This window comes from Bacillus rossius (assembly GCF_032445375.1).
Source record: "Bacillus rossius redtenbacheri isolate Brsri chromosome 9 unlocalized genomic scaffold, Brsri_v3 Brsri_v3_scf9_1, whole genome shotgun sequence".
NCBI lineage: Eukaryota > Metazoa > Arthropoda > Insecta > Phasmatodea > Bacillidae > Bacillus > Bacillus rossius.
In genome coordinates, this window is record NW_026962012.1 from 20,895,518 (window position 1) to 20,908,013 (window position 12,496).

General features: G+C 35.1%; 1 protein-coding gene across 7 annotated transcripts in view; it reads left to right on the forward strand.

Annotated features, from left to right (window-relative positions):
• LOC134542659 (germinal-center associated nuclear protein) overlaps window positions 1–5,832 on the forward strand; it is a 147,017-nt gene extending 141,185 nt beyond the window's left edge. For 5 of the 7 annotated variants that reach the window (XM_063387079.1, XM_063387077.1, XM_063387082.1 and 2 more), the window contains one exon: window positions 4,920–5,832. In XM_063387079.1, the coding sequence (XP_063243149.1) occupies window positions 4,920–5,119 (200 nt within the window). In that variant the 3' untranslated portion in view covers window positions 5,120–5,832. The remainder of the gene's footprint in view (window positions 1–4,919) is intronic. The other 2 variants (XM_063387078.1, XM_063387083.1) reach the window with 1 other exon arrangement.
• The last annotated feature ends 6,664 nt before the right edge of the window (window positions 5,833–12,496 follow it).

The following is a 12,496-nucleotide window of genomic DNA, read 5'->3' on the forward strand; positions in this document are numbered from 1 at the left end:
ATTTCATTCAACGTGGCACTTGAGATTTTGTTTGTTTATGTTTGTAATCGTCGAGTAGGCGAATATGATGTCAAACGAAGACCTGAAAAACTCAATGTCTAACAACTATGTCGCGGACTTAGTACACTGTTGCAGTAAATGTCAGCAGTCTGTATTATAAACAAGTACTAAGTTACTGCAAAATTGAGCCAGCCAGAAAAGAAAAAAAAAATTTTTTGCAAGCTATCATGAAAGCATTTTTTTTTTGTTTCACATAGATTTGTCAGGATAGAATTATCCTTTTCATCGAGATCATGAATCTCAAGTGATTTTAACAAGAAACAATTCCTATCAGAGAAATTTCTGAATGATATGAATACACAGTCAGGATCCTGCGAAGCCCGCATCGGATGCCTGAAAACGAAACTAATGGTTGAGATGAGAGGGAGACTGCTATACACTTTCCAAACAGCTGTTTGCGTTATATGAGAACCCAGCTGATTACAGAAAAAAAATACTACCTTGCGAGAAATGGTAGAAATAAAAGTTCACCAGACACTCGAGTAAAATAAAAGAAAAAGAAAGGCCGCCTTCGCCGAGCGAAAAGCTGCGATAAAAGAGAGAAAAAAAAAAAAGGAAACACTGTGCGTTCCCTTTCCAAGCACAAGTTACACATGATGCGTGTACTTAAACGAAATCAAAACTATTGTTGATTTGTTTGCTAACATAAACAAATGCTTTTAATGATGTAATATATGAAATGTTCCTTGAAGTGATATTGTAAATATGATTTTATGTATATGATATGAGATGTTAGTGAGAATTATTAATTTTATCAATTGTAGATATTATGAATTTATGAAAGATTGTGAGATGATGCTTATGGAAATGTACGAGATGCATAATGAAATTGTACATAGAATAAAACAGGTACAACCTGAAGGCATAAGGATGCCTAACAATGATGTACACAAACCCTTTCATTAACATGAAAATAAGTTTAGTTAAAGTTATGCTTGAATGTTATCTAGCTAATGATACCTATTGTTAAGATGTAACAATTTCACTTTGAAAGTTATTGAATGTTTTGCCTAAGTTAATATACTTATTATTTAATATCTGATGTTATTTGATCCCATTAGTTACTATTTGTTTTAATAGAGTTAGTTTATACTGAACTGGCTTGTGGATAGGCTACGTTAAGCACAGAAGATGTCTTAGCCTGCCGACATTCGTGCGTTACAAGTGCACGATTCACACATGAGTGAAGAGTTTTAAGACTGTTTAAAGACCGGGACACTTGTTAGTTAAAATGTACACAATACGGTTCGCAACGGCTGTGTACCTATCAGTGATGGGACCCGACGAGTGCGTCCTTGTGAGAAGTGGCGGTTCCGCCGACACGAGCAGCACCGCAGACGTCTCGACGCCGCCTCTCACGTGTTCGTGAGTTAGGGCGGCAGCTGCAGCCGCAGTCCGCCGCTGCAGATGTTCGCCGCGGAGCTAGGAGCCGTGGTGTCCGGTACTGCGAGCCGCCACACGCCAAACCCGCCGACGTCTGGTGTGGAGCAGGTGTTGGTGTTGGCCGCTTTGAGGTCGGGCGCTGTCCCGATGCCTCCTCAGCCGCCGCCGTGGATGTCGTTTGCACCGCGGGTGGACGTTGATCCACTGCCATGACGTGTCCTGGAGAACGTCACATTGTTGACTCACATGTACATACACCCGTTACAGCCATATGAGATTGCTACTTACAGTAAATATGTCCTCCCACGTCCCTCTCAACAGGAGCGGCTCAAGGGAGTAGACGTCGTCGGAGAGCTGTAGCAGGTCCAGCAGAGAAGATTTTGCGCGGGAAAACCCGTGGACCATTCGAGCGCAGGTCTGCTAGCGGCGACGACACGATGCAAAGTGATTAAAATTGCGCGAATTGTCTGGTGTAACGGTCGAAAGGACGATAGAAAAAAAATAAATAAAAAGGAGGAGAAGAAGGAGCTCGGTCGCTCCAAGTTTTTTTTTATGTGTGGTGCGCGCGCCGCTAGGCGACAAGGCTATTCGTTGTACACAGTGCGAGAGAGACGGTAAACTGCCAATCACATTGTACTGTTTTGAACAGGTCAACGATTGCAGTTCAATATGATTGACAAGGGCGGCAATTCTGTGCTGTTACTATTTTCATAATGCACAGAAAGTTATGACTTATTTTAATGATATTATTATTTATAAAATCTTATTATTTTGATTGTTATTATTATTATTATGAAATTTTATTATTTAATTTGTATATTGTTCGCCCGCAAAAGTTATTTAAATATATTTTATTAATTATGTATATCTACGAGAGCTATGCTCTATGACCTGAAATGGACTTATATGGACAGCCAATTGAGTATACCCCTCTAAGGACTAATGAACTTAACGAATAAACGATGATTTTATTCGGGGTATTACTTAAAGAAATTTTCATTGTTGGAAATTTTCGTTTTAAATTTACTGCATTTTTGTGTTTTCAATTGTATTAATAAGTGTTATTTACGGTATTTATATTGTAAATTACGCTAACCGATTTTGGTTTCGGCCAATGAGAGGCCGTGTTTTAGATGTGAGGCGTCTAGAACGTATTAATTAAGAGGTTGGTTGTATGAAGGCGTCTGATGCCGACGCAAAGGCGCGAGGCCTATTTTAAATTTGAAATATAGCTAGCTAGATTATGCCATCCGACACTCAGGATGAGCTTAAACGACGTATAAATAAATAATGTGTAAGATTATAAGGGCATATTCTGACGGATATGTTATTAGGAGTGAAAATCTGTAAGTAAAGATCTTGTATTTTGTATCGCCCATAGACATACCCAGCTGTATGTAATTTCGTCGTAAATAACTCCGATTTGACTACAAACTGATTAGTTTTCACGTAAAAGGTGTCAATTATCCTGAACTACGTCATGAATTATTAGTTCCAAGATTTAAATTATTATTTTATTTTGTGATACCCAGAGGTGAAATGGGAGTACAAGTTTCGTGTCTCTACCATATAAACTGAGTTAAGCCAAGGCAAATACGAACCCAAATATAAACATAAACAGTAATCATACTAATTATTAATTGTGCTATGATTTCAAACATTTTCTGGTATGTAAGAATGCGTCCGTAAAAACATCATTTGATTTATTTTCTGAACATACACTAACGAACTTTTGTGAACGATTCATGTGTGCTACGTATTTTCCTGATGTTTTAATTTACATAAGCGCATATCCACGAGTCATGTTCAGTATCGTTAGGATTGTTTTTCTGTGATTTTTTTTATCTAATTATATTAATATTGATTTTTATCTCTACACATATGTTAGTTGTCCCTGATGAATAGCAATTTTTATTATTAATAAAAACCTGAATTCTATCCCTATGTGTTGATATATGTTACCTAGCTACCTGTGTCCAAGAGTGTGTGTTTTATGATAAATAACATTTTTTTTGCATGTTTCTAAGGGTCAGAGTACAAGAGCATAACAGTACCATTGACACATATATATATGTCTATATATATATTTTGAAAAATAGTGACAGCCAGTGTATATCGTCCCGACAACACACACACAACAAAAGGGTCTATATATAAATAAACGAGTACTATTAATGGTACTGGCACCAGCAGTAAGAACACACCGAAGAAGTTTAGCAGCAGTATAGTATAATGTGGATTTGTGAATAGTCAGTATATTGAATCTATTACTAATTTTAATAAAATTACCTACCAATATGCAACTTGCATTTTGTTTTCACTTGTTTAACTACATATGTGCAGTTAAAAAAATTTTAGAGTAACAAATTTCAGTATTTAAAATTACAGCAGAAAAAAATATTTACTATTCAATTTGGTTTCGCACGAATAGTAAGTATTCGCTTCGCACTTCGCTTCGCATTGAAAAACTGGTATTCGCACAGGCCTAGGGGGAATACATGTAGGACACCAATACTCTGTGTTCTTCTTTAACGACTCAGTGCAATGAATCACTGCTCACAATAAGTCAATAATAATTGTTTTATTTTTATTTGTTTTATTTATTTATTTTGGTGTTTGAGTGCCCACCAAAAGTGAGGCACTTAACAAGAAATACAATTAATACATATAGGATATAACAACACAGGATACAACATAAACAAAAACATAACACACAATAACTTAAACATAACAGTAATGACAAACACAAGACTAGGATAATAAAAAATAATAATTTTAAAAAATGTTGGATGTTAAGTCAAGTGAGATTATATTATAAGTAAAAACTGTGGTAATTGTGTGATATATTCAGAAAATATAAGGTTTTATAATGCCTTTCATTGAAAGGTTTGGTTTTATAAACATTTCCTGAACTTTTAGACAAGTGTTAAAAATATTTGTTCGGCCTTTTGTCTGCCTGAAATAATTGAGGTGTCCTGTGTTTAATAACTGGAACTATCAGCCCAAATTTTTCAAAAATTTTGGATCTTTAGTAAACATATAAAAACAATTTATCACAAAAACAGCAACTACCAATTTTTTTCCAAACTGCAGTGTATGTGTACTCAAGGCGTTGAGAGTGTTGTCATTGTCATATTGTTTAAAAGTTTATTAAAAATGTATTCTGAAGTGGTGAGTGGAGAGTAGGCTACTCACATTGTTTCTTTCAACCCTTTCTCAGGGGTTTGCGAACTAACAAGAAAGTGGGGGCTGGGTATATATATTATGGGTGTTGCATCCCTTGACTGTGTTTTGGAGGTAGAATGGTGCCACTTAGTGTATAATTGACTATCCAGATTATTGGTTGTGGAAGTTGCAGTCAGGGCAAGTACCTTTACTAACTCACCACGTACATTATAATATATTATGCCAGTAATGTATTAGTGCTTTATGAGGTGTAAGTGTTGTAAAACTTGCAGGTGTGTTGACTGTTGCAGTGGTGGCACGGACGAGCTCGGAGCGGTCGCGCGACAGGAAGCGGAAAGACTCCGCTCGCGACGAAGCGTCGGGTCGCTCCGCAAAGAAGAGCTGCAAGTCTGTGACCAGCGAGATTGATGCTAGTCTGACTGCGCTCAAATCCTTGAATGAGGAGATAATGAAGATTCTGGGTAATTGTTGTGTTCTGCATATTGTCTAAAAGAAGTGTTCATGGAGTCATGCTCAAGTTTAAGGTTACAAATAGCTTAATCAACGTTAGTGAAGTGACTGGGGTCCTACAGACGCTCCAGAACTTAACTTGTGGTAGCAATGTTTGGTGTTGGGTGTTGGGTGTGTCAGCGCTCTGTGGAGCGGGCATCTAGACTGCCCAGTGCAGGGCTGCCTGCATCGACACCGACTGTCTGAGATACTGCAGCAGTCTGTTGCAGAACTAACAAACTAAGCATTTCATCTTCTCCCACTGACCTATTTGAACAATGGAAATAATATAAATTTACTGAGTTCTGAGTTAAACATTGTTAGTAATAGAAAAAAATTTTCTTGCACGCTAATGAGTTACTCCTTTTTATCGTAATATGGTTACGTGCAACAAGGCAGTCGGTAGCTCTACTACTCCATGAGAGTTAGTTGTTGGTGTGCGACCGTGTGCACACTGCATGAGCCGTGCGTGCTGTTGCAGACTGAGGGCGGGCGGTGGCTCGTCTTGCCGTGTGTTCCACGACGTCAGCTGTGTTGTTGCGTGCTGTGCCGGCCACTCCTTAACTTTCAGTTATTATATTACAACTACAAGCTTTTTTAAAAATAAAACATGTTCTTATTTTCAGTCCTTGTTTCTCAATCTTTTTTTTTATTTAATAAAATATATTTTGTTATCTATACAAAAGTAAAATGACCAATAAAAATTTGAAAATATGCATTGTTATTTTTGGTGTTATAATCATTGACACTTGTTACATAGTATTAAAAATGTAATCCTTTTTGAAAAAAAAAAGTTTTACCACACTGTTTTGTACTGACTAAAAGTATGTGAATAAGGTTAAAATGCCATGTTAAAATTTTTTACTGTAATAAACAGGCTTCTGCTAATACTTTTTTTTTGTCAATCAAAACAAATTTTGAATTTAATGTCAAATTATTCACGAAAAACAAATACTTTAAAATTGAATTCAATTCAGTAAAAAAATTCATATACTTCTCTGAAGTCCAAGGAAAATTTAAATAATATTTGAAATATCTTAAATATATGTAGCAATAATGGAATTAACATAAATAGGTCATAGTTTGAAGTTAAGTCTACTAACCTGTAGGTGTTTTTAGTTTCTGTGGACAATAGAAGCATTCTGCCAAAAAACTAAAATTTTGTACTGTTGAATTGTTAAGACAGATGGTAGGAACTAAAAACAGTAATACACAACTCCCAACATTTGGTATTAGCTACAAAATGTGTACATTTATAGATGTCGTATAGACAAATTAAGTAAGTAAATGCAAACATAGGAAAAAGGGCCAAATGTACGTCAAACATATTATTACTTGTTTTATCATACTGTTCATATTATTTCTTGGCCTAAAATATAAAATTAAAAAAACTTAAAATGTTAACAAACAAGAGGATAGGTTAATTCCATATTTTTTTGTATTTCTTCGAAATTTTTAATGTAAACAAAGATTTTCTCCACTTCAAAAGACACAATTTTTGTGTTGCATCAAGTAATTAAGGAAAAGTAACATAAAACCCAGTATAATATAAAATGCATAGTAGCTTATCTTGTAAACAAAGATATCACTACAGCTTTTACACCAAATAACCAAAGATCTAATAAACAAGATGTATGAGATTGCGTTATACGCACATAAAAACACAGATATCTATAATTTTCCACATTTTTTGGGAAAACTGATAAATGAAATCTAGTGTTGAATTATGGTTTGAAATTATGCTAACAATAAGGACATATTCCTAACAGAAATATGGTCTCTGTGAAGAAACAAAAGTTTTTAATACATGGAAAATTATCCCAAAGCCGAAAATTTGTACAGTAGTAGAATGAACATTTCTTAGTAACACGTCAAAAGTTTAAGTACTGCCGCAAACCTTGTGCGTCACACCAAAAACGAGCAGTTAAGTCCAAAATGACAATTTTTTGCAACGATCCACAATAATGGATATTGCAAATGCAGTTTGTGGAGTAGACCGTCAGTATGGAACCCAAAATAATCTAGAAACATTGCCCTATCTGAGGATAGTGATAAAAAGCACAAAGTTTAAACATGTTTCTATAAAATAGACCATTTAAATCATTAAAGTTAACGAATTCACTTTCATTCAATTTTAAGGAAATATAAATACATCTTACATAAACTTAAAGAGCCCAACGTGGAAATCGTTTAAAGTAAACGTTTCATATTTATTCATCTTTAAATTGGTATATTTTTAAGTGTCTCATGCAATTAGTCTGACCACTAAAGCGATCCGAGCCGCGTAGTGTATACTACTGCGAGGTTGTCGAAGTAGGCTCGGGTCGGGATGAATTTCGCTGTTAAGAAACAAAAATTTTTAATACATGGAAAATTATTCCAAAGCAAAAATTTTGTACAGTAGTAGAATGAACATTTCTTAGTAACACGTCAAAAGTTTACCGATGAAACCTTGTGATCACACCAATAATGAGCAGTTGAGTCCTGAATGGTAATTTCTACAATGATCCACAAAAATTTTTCGTAAATTTAATAACTTTAATATTTTTTTAAGCCGGTTCTCATTATGGCACCAAAGTAATATAAAAGAATGTCCTACATGGTAATTGTGATAAACACCTCAAAGTTTAAACGTCCTATTATTAAATTGGTAATTTTAATCATAAAAGGTAAGTAAAAAATATTTTTTTTATAGAAATTTGACTACATGTTACATAAATATGTTGAGCGTAGCGTCAAAATCACTTCATAAATATTGTCTGCGTTTTTTTATTTTTTGTTTTAAATTTTTAAATGTGTATATTTTGAGTGTCTGGTACAATAGTCTGACCACTGATGTATTTCAAGCTGCGTAGTGTGTGTGCAGCAGTGTTAAAGTCACTCGTGCTGGGACGTTTTTTGCTCCAGAAAATTAAGGTTTTTAATGTATGGTAATTCTAGACTGAATTTTACTCTGAAAGAATAAAAGTTTCCTAACTACAAGTGATTTTTGCTGCAAACGTAGGTAAAAATCTTCCAGGATGCGATTTGCTTAGGTAAAAATTTTAGTATGATTGACTCTTTAATTTCTAAATTATAAATAAATAACAACAATATAACTTTCCGGAAAGTTGTGATAAACTGACGATATTGCGCGAGTAGCAGACCCGTACGTGACTACAGAGAAAGGCTATTTTCCTTGACCGTTAGGATTTCTGGGACGAACACCCTCTCACAGCTGGGGTCATAAAATGCGGTCAAACTCTTGCAAAAACATCCACCACCGCTCTTTGCCACTAGCAATTCAACGAAGTAAGCTAGGCGCAGCACTCCAATAAATTAACTTAGAAAAAAAAATACTAAATACGTATGTAATTCTATCAATACATTTTACAACACAACTTATGTTTTATTTATTTTCTGGAAAAAATAATATTATCATACAAATTATGTTATAAAAGTGACAAAACTCAATAATTACATTTACGGTGTATCGTTTTCTTCAATTGTTATGTAGTAAACTAATTTTATACAATTAAATATATATTTTTTTATAATATAGGCTACATTAAAATTTTGCATGGTTCTGATCGAAAATAATATAATGTATTAGAAATAAAAAATAATTATATCTTTTGGTATTAAAATAATTTTTAATAATAACATTTTTGTAACAAAATGCAAACACACATATATAAAACCAGAGGTCCTCTAGAATTTTGATTTACAAGTTCCAAGCAGAAATTGTTTATTGTTAATTTTATTGTATCAAAAATCATTCATATAAGAAAAAAATATGTATATCTCAAAAGATGTAACGTGAATACACCCTATCATATGCATTAAATATATTTTAAGTAATCCTTAAATAAGACCAAGTTTATTGTGTGTCGCAGTACGCAGCGTGTTTCAAAGCCCGCCGGCCGTGAAAGATCAGTACGGCCGCAGTACACTGCAACGCTCGGACAGCTTTAATGAGGCAACTAATTATGCTAGACTCTTTATAAATATACTATCTTAAAGCTAAAAGTATAATTATAAACATTTATTTAGACATTTTTTCGCATTGGGCTCTTCAAATTGGTGTAAATCGTATTTTTATCTGGGTGGCAAAGATAAAAAAAATATATGTCGTGAATTAATCGCTTTATATCATATCTTAAATATTAAAAAATTTTTCTTACATTAATGGGTGTATTATAGTTTCTAGTTTATTTTGGTAAGTTTACGGACAGTCAAAACTAAAAACTGTATAAATGGGTAGCATTTTAATGGACTGATGTAAGTTGCTGTCACCTAGGACTTAAATGCAAATTTTCGGTGATAACGCACAAGGTCTACAGCGGTAAACTGTCGATATGTTATTAAGCATAGTCATTTCTACCAAAGTACAAAAATTCAGCTTTGGACAAATTTTTCACAGGTTGTCATGGTTTCCTGGAGTAACACGAAAGTCTACGCGGGGAAGGGCGGCTACCTGATCCGAGAATGAAGGATAGGGCGAGATGGGAAGCGAAGATAAGAGCTGGTTATCGCGGTTCGCTTTCCGTCCGTGTTGGAGAGAGAGAGAGAGAAAGGCGATATTGTGGAAGACCTTCGAAAGATTCCCGCTAGATGGCAGGCCTCCGAGCTGCAACCTTCGACAACCTCCCCTCACGGAAGCTCTCTCGCCACTAACTTGCCAAATCTCACCCGCTAGCTTATATACGTGCTGGCTGGCCGTACAGTAGTAATAAACAAGCATTTATAAAACACTTAAGCTCATTTCCAACAAATTCTGACGAATGACTGTTTTTTGTCCTGCACCAATCCCCTTAACATGACTTATTGTTAATTCGTTTACCCCAATTACTTTGAATTTTTGTGAAAAAGGCGTGATGTTTTCAGAATATTTTTCATCATCTTTGTAACACACACCTGTCTTTTATTTAAGAGGTTCAGCATTTATGCACGCTTAGAATAAAAAACAATAGGAGTTAAAATATTCTTATAACCCTTATTTTTATAATTGAATGAAATATATTTGACCAGATCTATTTGTATTAAATCAGGAAAACCTCGAATTTCCACTTTGTACGTGGAAAACTTGTGCCAGCACCGTTCGTAACTTGTGCATGATGGCATGCTAAGTATTCATTTAGAAATTTTGCCAGCTTTGTCCATTTTTCTAGAATGGAAAGTAACTTGTTAATATGCAAAGTATTCCCTGCAGTTTGAGAAGCCATAATAGTAGTATATAATAGTTCCTCCGAGCCCAGGCTTTAGGTCGTGAAACTGGAACCGTGTCCGCCATCTTGGATTGTGACATCATGGTGGCTGTCTTGGATGACCTTGACTCTGGCAGCCATCTTGGATCTGCCAACTTGGATACCGCCATTTTGTTTTATAGAACTTTCTGCCGTATTGGATTATGACATCACCATTGCAATTTTCGTTATAGCCACCATCTTGAAAATCTGTTATCAGAAAATTTTAGAAAAAATTTAAAATTCATAAAAAATTAACTAATAAAGTTTTAATAATATAATATTTAAGAATTGCACGTCATTGAGCTTGGAGTCCGCGGTTCGAACTCCGTAAGGGCAAAAATAAAAAAAAAAGGTGATGGATCTTTCCTCTACAGAAGCCACCGGCAGAATAAACTCCCACCTTTATGTCAAGGTAGTATATTATATAGCCAGTTAGTATGATGTCATGTTCGCCATCTTGCATTCGTTTGCTGGATGCCACCATCTTATTTTCTTCTGCTATAGTGCACTGCTGGCATGTTAGTACAATTTTTACCCACTAGAGTGCAGTAATCATTTATTATAACGTGGTGCCTGCCATAATGAAATTTGGATACGATCTTGGAAATTCATAATTATTTAGCTATAAATTCGGAAAAAATTTCAAAATTAATTTCTAAAAAAATTCTTCAATTAATATATTTATTGATTCAATCGATTCCTGTTCTTTATTGGGTACTTGATCGAGTAAAAAAAAAATTGTATGTAAAAAATATTAATTCCAATAAAAATGGTGAAAAATCCTAAAGGAAGCTTAAATTCTACTACCAACCTCTAGTAAATAAAATATGACATTGGCCGCCATCTTGAAAATTCAGAATAATTAACCTAGAAATTCGGGAAAAATTCAAAAATAATTTTTAAAAATCACTCATTAATTTACTGATTGATTCGGTCGATTTTACTCCTTGTTTCAAACCAAAATAAGTTATTTTCATTAAAATTACCAACACGTGTTCATTTACAGACATAAATTCTACACTACTACAAGTACAAAAAAAAACCAAGCAAATTGCTTTAAGTCTTTATCATTTCTGCATCTGCTACGCACGAATTAAAGTGAGGTGGGAAGCCCCACGACTTGACGTAGGATCGTCAATTTCTTCTGATAATCTTCTCCACCAAGTACGTATCAGGATACATCGTAGGCTGAATCTCTTCTGCATAGAAGCCGCCACAAATAGGCTTGTGGTCCAAATCTTTGAGGTAGTAGGTCCTAAGCTCTGATTCACGAACATGTGTCACACAGGGACTCCAGTTCGCAGTGAAACCTTTCTCGAAGACACCTTTCTGCTTTGAGATTCGCACAATGTCACCGATGTTACCTTTACGCTTTCGTGGATCTTTCTTCTTTGTATTGGAAAACACTGTTTGAATTAAGTGATCATCATGTACGTCTTTAGGCTTCATGTTGGTGGTAGAATGCATTGTGGAATTGTATTCGCTTATTAGTTTCTGCAAAATATCAAGCGACTTGTAATTTCCATTAGCCGTGAACTGTTGCCACATCCTGGTGCGCAAAGTTCTGTTAAACCATTCAACAATGGAGACTTTGACATTACTAAATGTAGAGTAGTGTTTGATGCCATACTTCTTCATCAAAGCCTTGAAGGTTGCATTGTAGAATTCTTTCCCGAGGTCCGTTTGCAGGTGTGACGGTACACGTCCATCACACAAAATATTGTTCATGGCCTTGGCTACTTCAGTTGCAGTTTTCGATTTCACAAGTCTAGCCCAAGCGAACTTGCTATACACATCGATGACTGTCAACATGTACTTGAAACCTTTATTCAATCAGGGATATGGTATCATCTCAACACAGCCCGCCTGGAATAAATCATCAATTCCGCGAACTATGACTTTGCGACGAAGGTATTTTTCTCGTGCAGGAGCATGTAGTTCATGAGCGATTCCGGTTAGACTCATTGTATGTAGCCGAATTCCTTTAGTTCTTCGAGTATGGAGACTATATCGTTGATGTGCGAATAGTTTCTTGTACTAAGCGAAGCATGTAGAAGTGTAAGACGATCAACTAATTCATTGGGGTCATCCCAATACACATAGTCAAAGTGTAGACCACTTTATAACTTTTTTAAACCTTCACCATGTAC